This window comes from Python bivittatus, unplaced genomic scaffold, assembly GCF_059951505.1.
Source record: "Python bivittatus isolate LINGU-HERP-01145 unplaced genomic scaffold, Pbiv_v1 ctg000410_np1212, whole genome shotgun sequence".
NCBI lineage: Eukaryota > Metazoa > Chordata > Lepidosauria > Squamata > Pythonidae > Python > Python bivittatus.
Window position 1 is genome coordinate 2528181 of NW_028277067.1, and position 17204 is coordinate 2545384.

General features: G+C 38.8%; 1 protein-coding gene across 1 annotated transcript in view; it reads right to left on the reverse strand.

Moving 5' to 3' along the window:
• MYO1D (myosin ID) overlaps positions 1-17204 on the reverse strand; it is a 143447-nt gene that overhangs the window by 103187 nt on the left and 23056 nt on the right. The window contains exons 2-11 of the mRNA XM_088143365.1: positions 13659-13867; positions 12081-12174; positions 10108-10273; positions 8004-8057; positions 5824-5919; positions 4574-4690; positions 3832-4035; positions 2872-3017; positions 2677-2791; positions 219-389 (exon numbers count right to left, since the gene is read on the reverse strand). Coding sequence (XP_087999491.1) covers positions 219-389; positions 2677-2791; positions 2872-3017; positions 3832-4035; positions 4574-4690; positions 5824-5919; positions 8004-8057; positions 10108-10273; positions 12081-12174; positions 13659-13867 — 1372 coding nt within the window. The remainder of the gene's footprint in view (positions 1-218; positions 390-2676; positions 2792-2871; positions 3018-3831; positions 4036-4573; positions 4691-5823; positions 5920-8003; positions 8058-10107; positions 10274-12080; positions 12175-13658; positions 13868-17204) is intronic.

A 17204-nucleotide genomic window follows, 5' to 3' on the forward strand; every position in this document is an offset into this window, starting at 1 on the left:
CATTAGTCATAAACTCTGAAAAACATGCTTTGCAAAATTCCTTGGCATATGATTAGAAGCAGTGGTATAAAATCATCCTAGATGACCATTTTGTGTAAACTGAACTGTTTCTATTAAGGAAGGACAAGATAATTTTTTTCTATGCTTATTAAGTATAACATTGCTTAAATTAGTCTGGTGACAGAATTACCAATAATGCCAACTTAGACAAAAAGTACCTTTCTGCTGGAAAAATGAGCATGCTTGCCCAACTTCTTGTTAAGAGCCTCCAGGAACATCTCATCAGTGACTCTTCCAACATTCATGCACGCGTCATCCAAATTGGCTATGATCCCCTTATGTTGCTGCTCCACAAGATCAACAATGATCTGGTTGTTGAAGTAGTCAATCTACAGAATATTGAGTACAGGCATTAATGAGAGTTCCGCAAGAAAAAGTGCACTGCGCTGTAAGAATCAATAATATGAAAAGGAAATGAGCAGGTATCAGTTTAAGTTTCCTTCAGATGCAGTTGTCTAATGCAATACTTTTAAAAGGCAACTACATCTGAAGGAAACTTAAACTGATACCTGCTCATTTCCTTTTCATATAACAATTTAAGCTAAACTGTTCAAATTCTATAGCAAAGTTTTGAAACTACTTTCTAAAACTAGAGACATCTGAAGAATAAAAAGTACTGGTACAGAATTCTCTGTGGTCGAGATGGGAAACGTGTATATTCCAAGTCTTACCCCTTTTTTGTACTTTATACCAATAGCATTAGAGGTACAAACCCTTGAACCCTCCAAAGCCTTGAGTGCAGACTCAGAATCTTGGGATCAATTATTAAATACATGGGCAGTAATTATATTTTTGTCCTGCCTGAAATAAGCAATTGCTGCTTTGATTCTAAGAGGTGAATATTTACTAATTTGTCTCCAATCTCCTTTTTGGCATAAGGTCACATAGAGTTGTTTCGGCATTGCAAAGGTTTTCTAAACAAAATAGATTGTCTGGATCTACTGTGATCAGGTTCAAGCCTCCAAATCAGTTCTGAAGTAGCCTTGATTGCTCTGGTGATTATCCATGCCAAGAATTAGGAAGAGTGAATATGCCCCTGCTGGTTCTGTTGGGTTGGATTCTATTGAGTTTACTATGGTATTGGCCTGAGTTGCCTGGTGGGTATACTCTAGGTCTGTAGGGCACCATCTTACAGTAATTCAAATCTTCCTGACAAGTGAGTCTCAGAAGGCAATACTGGGAATTTTGGCTTGATGTCATCTGTATTATTCCCATGGCATCACACAAAGATCTATTTTTTTCATATATACTGAAACTATTGAGAAATGTACTCCAGAGAGTTAGGGGAAGATATCATCAGTATGCAGGTACATATTTTATTCCAGTCTATGCAACTATAGGCATCCTGAATTAGAATGTTTCTATGAGGGTAAGGATCAGCCAGATGTTGCTTGTTAACCAAAGCTAGATGCAGTAACAGTCCTTCTGAAGAAGCAACATCATCATATGGGGATGTTCCTCATCCTGACAATGGTTAATGATAACCATTATTGGAGCATGCTGACTTGAACTGGGTGACAGATGCCCTATTCTTTTCTTGGTTAGACTATTATAATATTTTCTACATGGGGCATTCCTTGAAAACCTTTTAGAAGTTACAGGTGGTACATAATATTTATTCATTTTGCTTGTATTATGTCCATTCTAAAGGTTCTACATGGCTAACAATGTCAACATACTATATAAAATAATGCTTCCAAACTCCAAATACATATAAAAATGAAAGCTCAAGAAAGATAAAAACCAAAAAATACAAATGACATGCACACATGAACCTCACCTTCAATTACAACACACACTCTTCCTGTGCAAGATGGAACAGATAGGTCTTCGCAATTTTCCTAAAGCACAAGAGGGATGAAGCTGACTGAACCTCTGCCAGGAGGGAGTCCAAAGAAAATGGGCAGCTACTGAAAATGCCCACTTCCAAGGCCCCATTAGATAACAATCCCATAGGGATGGGATCTGGAAGGAGTTGATCCTATTTGATTTGGTGGACAGGCAGATGAATACAGGAACATTCTGTATTCATGAATATATATCCATGAATACATGGCTGCAGGGGGCAGGGTTGGTCCTCAAAGATCATAGTCTATTATACCACTGCTATCCCAGCTGCACTGGTTATCAGTCTGCTTCCAGGCATATCTCAGAATGCTGATTATAATCCTTATAACCCTTGTCTTGGGATCAAAGTATTTAAAAGACTATTTCCGCATGGACCAACCTAGCCTATAATAATAGCTAAAAAGTCTTCCTTGGAGTTCTACACTTCTTCCCCTCCCTCAAATCCAGTTATACAGAAATATTTTTTTCTTGAAAACCATTCCCATTTTCTTCACCTTCTTAACTGGGTGAAATTTGTCTGTTTTCAATTCTCAGTTTCAGGCATAAAATGAAAACCCGGTCTTTTCCTTCGTGGCTTTTACTGGCTTTATTAATTAGTGTTCTAGTGGTTGTGACCTTTCGATTTGATATTTTAAATAAGTATATTGCATCTTTTCAATCTTGTCTTTAAATTGACACCGCATTTTAAGTCTTGTTTTAATTCTGGGAGGTGGGGGTGGGGGTTAATTACTTTGAGTGTTTCTCAGCTGATTCTGTAAATCTACTCACGTGCTTCCAAGGAATCCCCTCTCTCTGGTATTCCTCCTGTTCTTGCTTCAAAACAAGTTGAATGAAGAGTTGTTGCAGCTTCTCATTGCAGTAATTAATGCAGAATTGTTCAAAACTATAAAAGGAAAAAAATTAAATAATGTCTTAAATCCTCCTGTAAACAAATGTATGCTTGACTGTCTCAAGACATTTCACCTGTTATTGTCAAAGATCTCAAAGCCATAGATATCAAGGACTCCAATGACTGTGTTTTTGCCATGAACTGTGCTGTTGTGGTCTTTCACTGCAATCCCATCATTGATATGCATCACAATCCAGCAGAAAAGACGCTCATATATTGCCTACAAACCAAAATACATCAATCATTTTTATTTCCTTGTTTAGAACTCAGATTTAGTAAGCCTATATTTTTACATTACACACTATAGCCTTATAAAAGAAAATTGGGAAGCATCCAGTTCTAACCTACTGCAGCAGCAAAAATCCTATGAGGTTTAAACAAATGCTGTAAACAAAACAGTTCTTTTGTTGTAGCATCATTAAAATTGCAATGGGCTAATGTACAGGACATTTAATTTGTCTAACAAGTCAGTCAGTTCCAGATTCTTTCTCCATTGATGTCTTAACTTCACCAATGATATACAATGTGTTTCACTGAAATGTAGCTACAAGTGTGTGCATTCCCATCTCCCTGCACTGGGAAAAATATACTTGTCTTCTCATAGCTTATCTCACACTATCTCAAAGTATGACTTTTATATCATCCATAAACTTCAGGAATCCCAAGGACTTCATAAATCCCAAGAACTCCTCTCACTAGCCTTCTGAAGATAACTAGCAGTTCAGACAAACTTCAAACAATACTTTGAATTCTTGTGACAAGTATAAGGCATCTGATGATCAACAGGCAGAATATTTTTGAAAATTGGAGAGAAAATACCTTTTTTCTTTCTTATATAGGCTACCCATGAGCTACAAAAACATAGACAGACAAATCAGACCAATATATTGGCTAATAACATACGCAGAGATATTTGAATGGCTACTTTTGAAGTTTTTGAAGCAACCGTATTAACTTTCACTTAAACATGAAGATATAATAAACCTAAAAAGAGAAGGCAGACTTCACACTGATAGGATAGAATCTATACTCACCTTTGCAAATGCATTCTTGCCGTAAGTGGCTTCTTGCTCTGTGTGTTGCTTATCAATGATGTCACGACCAGTAGCTACAGTTCGAAAAAGCAGGGCCTTCTCCACCATATCAGCCTTAGTTGAAAGCAGGTCTGCAATGACAGATACTAGCTTGCTGTTTTCAATCATTGGTGTTTCCCCATCCACAGAAAATTTCAAGTTGCCCTGGAGAAATATGGAAGAAAGAGCTTGTTCATTTCTGCAACAGTTTCAGCATCAGACACAACTCAGACTTTCCATCTGCTTGAAAGCTCTGGCCATTTCCTTAATTCACCCCAAACTAGGATAACGGCTATTCCATATCCATCTTTACTAAAGCATTTCTTGCCAGGAAACAAACTCCTGATACGCTGTGTTACTGATAGCGTTACTGAGGAAGTTACACCTTACTTATTAAAACTGACAAAAGAGCCATATCCAATTATTTCCCTTTAGAGAGCATTGGTTTCTTTTTTTTTTTTTTTTACCATGGAAACCTGCTTCATTCTATTAGCTTGCCTATCTTTAGAAGTAATCCTTTCTGGAATCAGAATATCTGTGGTCTTTAATGCATTTTAACAGAACTAAAGTCTCTCCTCACCATCAGAAAATGTGTATGCAGAGATGCAAAACATAACCATTACTCTCTTGCCCCGATGTCTCTCAAATAACTCTACAACACACATTTCTTTCCATATGTCTAGTAACACTGAGATCCACTTACCAAGTGCAGAATGGCAGCAAGGATTTTGTACACTGTCTGAACCTCCTCTGGTCCAAACCCAATCACTTTCATTGCATCAGCAACAGCTTTGAAGTCAGCGCTGTCATTAATGGCACACTAAAAAAGAAACAAAGTCACTAATGAGCAACAACACTGCATGTTCACCTTGAACACTAACAGTGCGATCTTAGGTATGGAAAAATAAGGCAGCCGTCTCTACATGGGAAAGCTGAAGGCATCTTTCAGCCAAAACAAAGAATAAACTATTAGTAATAGTAGCAGTAATAAAAATATTACATGAACTAATTGATAGGAAAAAGAAAAGCAAGAGAAAGAGAGAACATTTATGGATCTATTAAAATATACATATTCATAATGAATCAAAATGAGAAAATAAAAAAACAGGGGTGGGGGATGGAGGAGTTGAAGAAAAAAGGAGCTAAATCACAGTTGCAAAAGGGACTATAATTTATCGTTCTTTCCTCCTAGCCAAGATCAAACATGCAAACAAACAAATGTTGATTAGGAGTTGAAGATACAGTTGGCAACCTAAAGCTGATGGCTGGCACAATAGCAAAACACATAAACTTTTCAAGAGATTTCAGCAGGAAGTATCTTACTGGCTGATCTGTCAACATTTGAATTAGACTTTATTTTCCCCCAAGAAATTGACAAGAAGAATTTTAAACGAATCTGGTCAAATTTGGGAACTTTTTTTTGTTGTTGTTGTCAAGGACCAAAAAAAAACACAACATAGAATTCAAAATAAAAATAGATAACTTTATATAATACAAGTAAGATAATATAAGATACAATACTATCCTGAGCACTGTTACATATCTAATTCAAATCCACATTCATAGTTATAATTACACAATAAGTCCTTGAAGACAAAATTTTGCAACTAAAAATGTGGCCTTGGGATGAGATTATCTATCTTTCGATTCCTTTATCTAAAAGAAATCAGATAAAAGATTCCTCAGAATGCCCTGGAAAGTTGACTAAAGATATAGTTGACCAACTAATATTGGAGGCATACCAGAATGTAGAGTAACAGATTTTTACAGCAGTCTTTAAACTGACCAACTGAAATTACTTCCAAGTACTGGATGTATTAAAGTTAATATTAGAGAATAAATACAATCTGAATTCCAACTATATAGACTGATAAGAAATAGCATAGTTGACCATGTAACAGTTTAAAAGTACAAAGGAAAAGATGACTGTTCGCAGGCAGATATGATCCTCACCTTTGGTTGTACTCCAGCACCAATATAGCTATATGCAGATAAATCTTTATGGAGATGTAAAGATCGCAGAAGCTGCTCAGAGCCTCCTTGAAGAAGCTGAAAAGATAAGAGTTAGTTACTTAAATCAATTGCCTTTTTGGTGTTGTTGTATTATTAATATTATTACCACCCAAAATACTCCAAATGACACTGTCTTGATCGGGTAGTCCATGCCTCAAGCTTGCAGTGTAACAGACACTGTACAAATACAATATTCAATAGAGAAGAGGGCAAGCATTGCAACAGCTGCTCCTTCACTAGTCACTCCAGACAAGTTAGATTCTCCCTTCCCATAAGGTTATTTTGGGGTGGAAAAAGTACAGTGGTACCTCGGGTCACGAACTTAATTCGTTCCGCGACTCTGGTCGCGACCCGAATTGGTCGTGACCCGAATCAAATTTTCCCATAAGGTTCAATGTAAATACGGTTAATCCGTTCTGACCCCTACGAATTTGGTCGCCAACTGATTTTGGTTGCCAACCGAATCAAATTTTCCCATAAGGTTCAATGTAAATACGGTTAATCCGTTCTGAACCATATGTATTTTTTTTTAAACCACAAAAATATGACACAAAGTACAGTACAGTACACTATGAAGAGAGAGAACACTAACCTTGCTTGAGACGTGGAGGACAGGAAGGTGGGTGGGGAGGTGGTTATTGTTTGGAGGGAGAGTCCCCCTCCCTACAAGAAGCCACAACCATGTGTCATGGCAGGGAAAATGGCCGCGGATCCTGTTCGTCACCTGATGCGGAGTTCGCGAACGGAAGCAAAATTTTGCGAACGGTGCTGTTTGTGACCCAAATTGGTCGTGAACAGAAGTGTTCGTGACCCGAGGTACCACTGTATATGTTCCCTGTGGCATACAACCCCAACTATGTACTATCGATACTGCTCAGCAACGCTACTGATATTTGATTTGCCTTTAGGATCTTCCATCTGGAATCTCAGCTAAGGCACGTCCTTCACTGAAAGAGTGATGTCTCTCCTTCCCTTTTCTTTCATCTGGTGATAAGAGATGGAATTTTTAATGGAGCTATCCTAAGCTACAGTAGCAATTCCATTCCATATTCAAGAACTCATGATTACAGGATTAGGAAATTTTCTCCTGGAATCAGAATGGCTAACCACCCTAAAATAGATAAATGTGTATTTAGGTTCATTGTTTCATCTGAATTAATTTTTACTGCATAGCTGAATTTGAAAGAAAGACAAAAAATAAGACTTGAAGGAAATACTGTAATCTTCTGGGCAATTTTCAAACATTTTGCAAAGGTCTCAAAATGGTGAAGAAATATTCCCCCCTACCCCGAAGATATGGAGGGCCCTACCCTCCTTGCTTTCTGAAAGGACACTGAGACCTGGTTCTCCCCTCAGGCACTGGGGCACAATGGGAGGGGAGCCTCACATTTTTTTATTATTATTATTTTGAAAAGTTGCTGTTATAACACTGATAGTATGTTAGTTTTAATCTTGTGTTTTTATAATTTGTGTGTTTGCTAGCCACCTAGGGTTGTTTTATATAATACAGGTGGCCATATACATTTCTCAAATAAATAAAATCAATGGCACAGTCTCTTTACTTCTACAATAAAACAATGAGCAGTGATGCTTTACCAACATGGTAGCCTGGCAGAAAGCAAAAAACACAGAATACAGAATCCTGCTTTCCAACTGAGATAGATATTGTCATTTGCAAAAGGCTACCCTAAGGCATTATTTGCTGTTTCAGAGGTATCCAAGACAGGCGTCCAGTTACCATAATTGCTAGCAGGCACTGAAGGCAAAACCATGAAGTGTATGGAAATTATTTCCATCTGCACGCTAGAACCAGCATGTCCTGCTCTTCCAAGGAACATAAAAACATCCAACTAACATTAAATGTGGATAAAGGAAATGTGAAGAGCCAGCCTTTGAGCCCAGGGCTGGCAGAAGCTACCTATAAATTGTTGTCTATAGCAAAATGGCTGTACAAAGACTGTCCTTTACACTGTGAATGAACTAGGGAGGAAAGAAGGATGCAGCAAACTGGGAGGATAAAACAAACAATGAAGAATATTACAAAGAAGAAGAAAGGGTGCATTCCCCTGAATTCAGAAGCAGTCACCCACAAAGTGCCCAGTTTCGCAGCTGCAACTCACCTGGTAGAAGGAGTGAAAGTTCCGCTCTCCTGGTTGCTGCACAATCACTCGGGACTAGCAAGAGAAGAGCAAGTGAAACAGCCTTACCCAACAAGCTTGTTAATCAATTTACTTTTCACATGTATTATCCTAAGCAAAATGTTTACCTGAATTTAAATACCGAAAACAGGGTATTTTTAAACCTAATCTTGCCCAATTTAAATAACAAATCTCTTAGGAGGCAGAGGGCTTAAAAGGGGATGGGAACTACTTACACAATTTGTGCTATGGCAATGTAACACAATGCAATTGATTATTACTGTTATTATTTTATCTGTTTTATTGTTGAGGCGTTACATTGTTGTTAGCCGCCCAGAGTCATGTGTGAGATGGGCAGCCATATAGGTCTTTTAAAGAAATAATGAGAGTCTCACAGTACAACAGTAACATAACCACCATTTGCATGAACCAACTTCAGTTACATACCAGGAAGTGTTGTTGCAATCCCTGCAATGGGCAAGCAGCCTTTTGCACGGCTATGGAGGGTCCTATGAGGCTGCTGCCATAACCCAGAGGGCAAGACATTTTGTTTGGCTTGACCAAGGGGTAGAGTACCTTCTGGTGTCAACAAGGTGGGCAAATAATAGCAAGACTTCAGTAATGTTACTGATTAAGGTTTCATTAATCAACTCTTGATATTATGAACACACGAACAAACAAGCTGGTATGGTTCCAAAAGATTTAAAGAGATATTCTTACTTTCTTCTTTTTTTCTAAGATAAAAGACTATACCTATATCTATTTTTTCCCCCAAAGAATACTCAGCTGAATTGTATTACAAAGTTTATTAAAGATCTCATTAATACTGTTGAATTCCATGAATTAAATGTGTCAGAATACAAGAAGAGTTCTGCTAGATCAAGGTTAGGGTCCACCCTGGCCAAAGCCTGATGTCTACATGGGCGAGGCAGAGATTTTGGGGAAGCTCCTAGATGGGGCATTACTTATGAACTGAGTAATCCTATTTAGCCATTAGGCCTATTAGCCATTTTTTGAATGTGTCTAATTAAAGCATTAAAGCTAGTACTTACTACATTTAAAAACAATTAACACTCTGAAATATGACATTATTTTCATCCTTAGGAAGTATGACACATTACTCACATAAATATTGGGCTAAATTACAATATGTTATTTGTAAAAGCTGTCTATGTTGAATAAAGTTCATCTGTCCATACTTTAACTGCTGTATTTTTTCAAGCTATTTCAAACATGGCATTTAAGCAACAGTGACACTTTGCATCTGCAGCCCAAATAGAGGACCGTTATTGTCTATTAGCTAAACCAGAGATTATTTTATTACAATAGGATAGAAAGCTTAATGGAGTTACCCAAGACTTATTTTAACTCAACAAAGTAGACAGCTAGGAGAGGGCAGGACACTGCTAAACTGGGAGTTTATTATTAGCATTAACCTTTAGGTGACCCTTGTTTTTAGGACACTTCTCAAATTTGTACAGTCTGTCCCAAATTATCCAGTGGGATTAATTCTAAAAATATGATAGGGTTACCAAACCAACAGAAACTGCTGCATGGTTTAAATTTGGAGGATGGGGGGGAATACCTGAAAAATAACTCCTAAGTCATCAAAGCGTCAGTGTTTATTCCAAGATTATCATTCTGAGCAGAGTAGCCAAGTAGGGTGAGGGGAGGGGGAAAGGAAAGAGAAACACGTATATGCTATACAGATGTTTAAAGGCTGTTGCTTTAAAAAATGATTCCGCATGTAGTCACAAAACAGAAAGCTAGACAGCACTTAAAATCTACCCTATCATCTATTCCATTTTTAAGTGAGGTTTTCATCAGGCCATGAAACATGCAATAGAAAGTGTCCTTACTACCACATGATCATCTATTTAAAACTATGGTCTCTGTTACAATTATATTTACTGGAAGCTTTGCAAGTGAAAGCCAACTTTTCCATGTACTTAGCATTATTCCAAGACCTCGCTCCACTTTTCTGTTATGAATCCAGATGCTTACAATACAGTCAATTTTTACTAATTTCTAAAAGGTATCTTTATGTGTGAATCACCATGAAAGCCTACAGGGAAAATCAACTTACCTTTTCCAGCAAGTAGTTATTGATGTGCCCACCTATTGGGTCTCCTTTGAAATCAAAATTGATATCCATGTATTTTCCAAAGCGGCTGGAGTTGTCATTACGGTTAGTTTTTGCATTGCCAAAAGCTTCCAGAACACAGTTGGATTTCAGCAGCATGTTCTTCACCCTTTAAAAAGCACACACACACAAAAACCAGTAGTAAAGGAAATCAGATCAAACATAACAACATGTTTTATAGGTAAGAAACCTAATGGCCATGCTAGCTCTACTAAAGGAAGGGTGTACTCCAAAATGTGGTTAGCAGAACCCCCCCCCCCAAGCAAATAGTTTAATTACTGCAGGATCCTTAGTTGTCAGTTTTCATCTATAGAAAACTCCATTCTAGTGTTTGGGTACACAGAAATAGTCCATTCACTTCCATCATTATAAGTATTAAAAGCTCTTTCTCTCTCCCAAGAAGTATGAAGCCAAATATAAATTCCAAAATGATGCTCAAGGCCTTAACGGGCTTCGAAGGATAAAATATTATGCTGACAAAATATACAGCTAATACTATTTAGAATATGCTCCTGACTACAGGTAGTCCTCGACTTACAGCAGTAATTGGGACCAGAATTTCTGTTGCTAAGCAATGCAGTCGTAAAGCGCAATGTCATGTGACCACATTGCTTAGTGATGGTAATCCTGGCACTCCCCGTTGCCATTGTTAACTGAATTCCACCAGTTGTTAGCCAAGGACCCACCCCACTCCAGGCCATTCTGGATCTGCTCCCTCCCAGCCCTGAGCCTTGGTAAGGTAAGGGACTGCTTGTCTTCAACTCCACCCATGTGCCTATCTCACCCACCATCTCTGCCCTTTTGGCCACCCTGCATCCTGCCTTGCAGGGTAGCAAGCAGTCCCAGAACCGCAAGGCTCTGGGGCTGCTTGCCACGCTGTGGCTCAGAGCTTCTTGGCATGCTGTGGCTCTGGGGCAGCAAGAAGCCCCTGAGCCACAGTGCAAAGCCATAGCCGCCCCTGGAAGCCTCAGCCATCCCAATCCAGCACAGCAGCACAGCACAGCGCAAAGCCACAGCCACCCCAGCCCAGTCCCAGCTGCAGTTGCCCTTGCCACCCTTGCATTCCAAGGCCCCTGCTGCCCTGTGCTCCGCTGCCCCAGCTGACCGCCATCTTCTTGCTCCCACTGCTGACAAGACATGCCCACCCTGGCCCTTTGTGAGGCAGCTGCTGGCCATGTGAGGCAATCAGCCCCAGGTCTTGTGAGGAAACCACTGTGTGCGACCTTGGGAAGAAAGCCTTGTGTGATCAGTAGCGGGAGCAAGAAGACAGCAAAGGTCTGCTAGAGCAGCAGGAACCGCGGAGTGCAGGGGGCCAAAAGGCCATAGATGGGGGGGGAGATAGGCAGGGGGAGTTGAAGCGCCCTGCAGTCTTAAGCATGGGTGGGCTGCCAAGTGCCCAAATTTTGATCACATGATCGTGGTTGCATTACAACGGCCATAACTTTGAGGACTGGTCATAAGTTTCTTCGTTCAGTGCTGCCATAACTTCAAATGGTCACTGAACAAATGGTTGTAAGTCAAGGACTACCTGTAATAGCAGAAATTGTGATGAGAAAGAGAAAGCAGTTGTGTTCAGGTTGCTTACAGTTCAACTCACTTTAAAACTAACATATTAAACTACTCAGAAGATAATAAGCCAGACAGGAACAACAATGTTTTGGGATGTCAGCATCATCCTGGCCACCTCCTATGCAACAGTAAGTTGCTGTTGAAGTGTTTAGGCCATTATTCAAGATCAGAGCTCCACAATATACCTTGAATTTTTCCATGTTCCTTTTTTGTCTTTTTATTTATCACTTTGCCTGAGAAAGAGCTCTTGAGAAGCTAAAAGTCTGTGCCTTATTATGGTACCTTCATTTTTACATTTTGCATTCAATTAAATCAGACAGTTTTCTCTCTTAAAGCAAATGCCTTACCTCTCAACTTCAGCTCTCTGGCTTGGATTAGTGATGGCAGCTATGTACTGCATAATATATTTACTTGCTTCTGTTTTACCTGCTCCACTTTCACCTGAGGGTGCAGATAACAGAGAGGCATCATAACACAATCTAATCTGTTTAGCTAGGTAAAGAGAACAGGTGTGCTTTGAGCAGTCACAAAGCACTTGTAGAATTTCTTTATTTTTCAAGAAATTAAGATTAAGCGCTATGTGTTTATGATCTCATGCTCAGTTCCTAGTTCAAGAGGAGAACTGGGCAAAGACTTTGTCAGAAACTCTTTATAAAAGTTGGCAGGAGAAGTAGACAGTATTGGACGAACAAGTGTTAGATTAAAACAATATGAAGTTGGAAAGAGAGAGCCTCTGGCAAACCAATTTTGCAGGTTGTATTGTATTCACAAAAACCTACATGTCGCAGTTGATATATAACATTTCTCAGTCTCTGGATGCTGTGAGGGTCTGGACGGGGAAGAACAGGCTTCAGCCCAACCTTGGCAAACTGAGTAGATATGGGTTTTAGGGCCCAGTGGATCCAGGGCTTTTCCATCTTTGGATCTGGATGAGGTTGCACTACTCCAAACAGGTCCAGTGTGCAATGTGGAGGTCCTCCTGGACCCACAATTCCTGCCTGAAGAGCAGGTGGCAGCTACAGTCAGAAAGTCTTTGCACAACTTGGTTTTGTGTGCTCAGTTGTGCCCCTTCCTGGATCAGGAGGCACTGCTCACGGTCATTCATGCCTTAGTCTCATCCTGAGTGGATTACTGCAATACACTCTACATGGGGCTGCCGTTGAGGACCATCTGGAAGCTGTAGCTGATCCAGAATGTGGCAACGCAGGCAGTTATGGGTGCGCCTCAGTACACCCATGTTACATCTCTGCTCTGCAAGCTGCATTGGCTCCCAGTGTATTTCCAGGTGGAATTAAAGATGCTGGTTGTTACCTTTAAAGCCCTCTATGGCATGGGGCCAGGTTATCTGTGGGACCCCCTCTCTCGCCAGTTGTTTCTACCCATCTCACTAGGTCTGACAGGAGAGGGATGCTCTGGGTCCCTTCAATTAAAGAATATCATCTTATGGGACTTGGAAGTGTGCCTTTTCTGTTGCAGCACCTGCCTTGTGGAACACCATACCCTCCCAAGATCAGATTGGCCTCCACCCTGCTGGCCTTCCATAAAGCACTGAAGACCTGGATGTGCTCCAGGGGATAGGGGTAGGTATATCCCAGTTTCTGTATTGTCTTGTTGGGTTTATCTTCTGTGACCATGGTGGGTTTTTTTTTATTTCACTAATCTTGTTTTTATTGTTTGAATGTGTTGTTAGCTGCCCAGAGTCACATTTGTCAGATAGGCGGCCATTTAAATTGATTAAATAAATAAATCACTTACTCATAGAACCAATTCAATTGTAGCCAGGCTGGACTCACACATTGCACAAAACTACCACATGGTAAGTTGGTGACATAATGCAAAATATAAGGACCTAGCTTCAATCTTCTAGCTTTGTTTAAGATATCCCAATGGTCTTTAAATGGAAGTAGCGGGTATCTCTGACCCACCTGATATTACAATGCATGTGTCCTTTGATCGTCTCTTCATGGCTTTATATGCAGCATCAGCTATGGCAAAGAGATGAGGTGGCCTCTCATACAGCTCCCGCCCTTTGTACTGCTCAATTGTATCACGGCCATAGATATTCAAGTTCTTGTAAGGATTTACAGAAACAACTACTTCCCCTATAAATGTGTAGATCCGTCCTTTTTCAAACCTAAATGGTACAAGACAAAGATAACAGAAAAGGGTAATGGAGAATTAGAAAAGATTAAAAAGCAGGCAATTAATACCATACAGCTTACATGAGCTTTGTACTTTACTGTTAAGCTCATTTCACCATAATTATTTATCATGACCACAGTCTTTACTGACTGCCATGCAGCAGTATTTGAAGAGTTATATAAATATACAGGGAGAATTATGTACACTGTATATGTCTTTAAAGTTCTTTATGTAAATGTAGAAACAGGATTAGGCATCTAAAAATCAGAGTATTCATGCATGCATGCATATGCACACCCCTAAGTTGTATCTATCCATTAACAGTGATGCTTGAATATGTAATAAAGTAGTGACCTGAATATAGCACAATTCAAAACTCTAAAAATCATTTGAAAAAACAAGATTTTAACATTTAACATACAAAGTGCCATATCAAAAAGCCTTTAGCTTTCTACTGGAAATTTAGATTTTCCACCAGTCCTAAATACAAACTGCAAGGTACCATGAATCCAAGCCACTGCAGAAAAATAACACTACAATTAGTTAAATTTGGTTTATGATAAAAGAGAAAATATTTTGGGGTCCAGGGGCCATGGTTTCTCCTCCTGTTTTATTTAGAACAACTTCCTTTCTGAGCCACAACAACCTGTTAATATTTCTCTACCTCTAGACACCATCAGTCTGTTTCCTAACTCACTCGACAGGATTTGATGGCTGACAGAACCTCAGTCCTGTCTGTTCTCAAACATTATACATTGCTCTTACTAAATCACAAGGCAGGATATGATAAATATTGTTCGATAGCTCCACTTGAGAAAGGAAGATGAAACCAAGTACCATATGCAGATATGGTTGAAATAGTTACTTACTCTGTATTCAGTTCCAGAACAGTTATACGCTGATGCTATAGAACTAAGGTAGTTGACTAGCACCTATAAGAATTCAGCACTTCCAAACACAATATTCCTATAATATCTATATAACATCTGGATTGCTTTTTTTTTTTTAAATCCCAACCAGAGATTTATTGAAGAATTATTGGCTCAACTCACAAGGAAGATGGTAATTGTCCTTAAATGCATTGTCATTAAATGCTGCATTGATAACATAAAACATGGGACAGGTAAAGAGCAACAAATTCCAGTTTCACCATGGGAAGAAACTGGGTTTATTTGGTCAGAAGTGGCATAATTTCTTTTAAGTTTATTCTGGAGATAAATTTAAAATCTGGCAGAGCAATGTCTTAAATATGTTTTTGTGTATCTCTAATTTACATGAAGTATTATCAACAATTAAAACTTTGTTTAACAATAACACTGATACTTATCCAGAATTGTCAAAAGTAATATCAGCATTTCTCTTTCCTTTTAAATATACCAGTTATCCACTTCTCCCTTCCTTTCCCTGTTTTTTTTTTATTTTCTCCCACTGTCAACTGTCTTAACACTTCTTTCCCCAAGTTGTCTTACTTTTCTACCTGTTTTCCTAATAAATGCCCATTTAAGCCTTCTCTTGCTTTAACAGAATGCAAATAATCTATCATTTTATCACATATCCAGTGTGAAAGACTTCCTATCAAAGACAGGAAGCAAACTTCCTGTTGCCAAAAGCAAACTTTCATATGTACCCAAAGAGTTCAGCATTACGATATTGCTTTAAAATTTGGAAGCTCTGCTGAATTTTTCTGTCGGGGAAGCATACCACTTTCACTGCTGTTCTGAAACATACATTCATACTTGAATTTTTAATACATTTTTCAACTCAGTTTTGAGGGCAGCCTGTTTCCCAGAGTAGGAAATGCCATTCTGTGCACATTTGCTGCCCCTCCTTTCCTGTATGGGATGGAACGGCAAAGGCAGGGCAAGAACCAGTTATTTTCTTATACAACATGCTGAACTGGGGCAAATTCTTCCAGAAGGGAAGCCTGGAAAGGAAACATTATATGTATATTATATATATATATATATATTATATATATATATATATATATATGCATATGCATGCATATATGCATGCATGCATGTATACATATACATACATACATATATATACACATACACACACACACACACACACACACACATACATATATAGAAATAAAATTCAAAGGTTGCCAACAGGTCACTCACACACACACACAAATCTTAAAGTGGTATATATGGTGACAAAGAAATATTGGAGAGAGAAAAAAAGCATAGTGACAGTTAAGTCAAAGATGATCTCAAGAGAAAAAGGATTTTATGTTGGCAATGTTATTTAAAACCCTAAATAATTTCCCTTTAAAGTAGAATTAAAGATTTAAAAGACATCTGATGACTGAGTTCCAAATACTTTCAACCTTTCCAGTCACATAAACTGTTGCCGATAAGGAATGAAGCTGATATATGCTGCAGAGTAGCTAGCTACTACAGGACGTAGTTCAATTTAGGTTTTTAGGCAAGGTTTTAAGAAAAGTTGTTTTTGTGACACACTGCAGTTTTAGTTTGTTACAGAGCAAAAACCTTGGATAGAAGGAAACGAGCCACACCATAAACACAGGAACGCCTTTCTTTCTACTTGCGTCAGTGGACACCATAAGCCATTCCTCCCCCATATTGTAGAGTGAAAATAAGCTTGGAATGTCTGTTTTATCGGTAGATAGTAGAAAAAGAGGAAAGCAAAAGGAAGGCAGTGGAGGGTTCAGTGACTTCCTAGAAAAGACAATAAATCAAGAACAAGTTATTACCACTGCCATCTGCCTGACTGAATTTTAACTGGCCAACTCTGAATGGTCGGATTGTACATACAAAAGGCATGTAGATTAGAGGAAAACAAGACACTCAGAAAACAAGGCAACATCTAGAAGAACCAGGTTTTCTGCATTTAGGAAAAGGTATATCTAGGGACATGAAGCTAGAATTATGTATCCAGGCATACTTGCTTGTACATTCATTTTACTGATACTAGTAGGAGGTTATTTACTATTCTGCCAGATAACTCAGGCTGAAAATAAAAGCTTGCAAGGATTCTAAAATCATGTAATTCTCACTGAATCGTGCAGTTAAAATTTCATTTTTCCCAAATGATCATTTTGAAATCTTCAACAGAATGTCCTTGACCGTTGAAATATCCTGATATTATTTCAACCTTATTCTGAGTCCTGATGTTAAACTTGTATCCGTTAATTCTTGTTGGGGCCTGTGATGCTGCTGTTGGTATAGATGTGGGGACAAAATAGTCATCTGGGTTTGTTGCAGGGTCTGGTTCCCATGTTAGCATCATTGTCTTGTGGTTCTTCTTGCCTGTAAGAATCTGCTTCAGACTGGACTGTCTATACAGGTAGTCTCCAG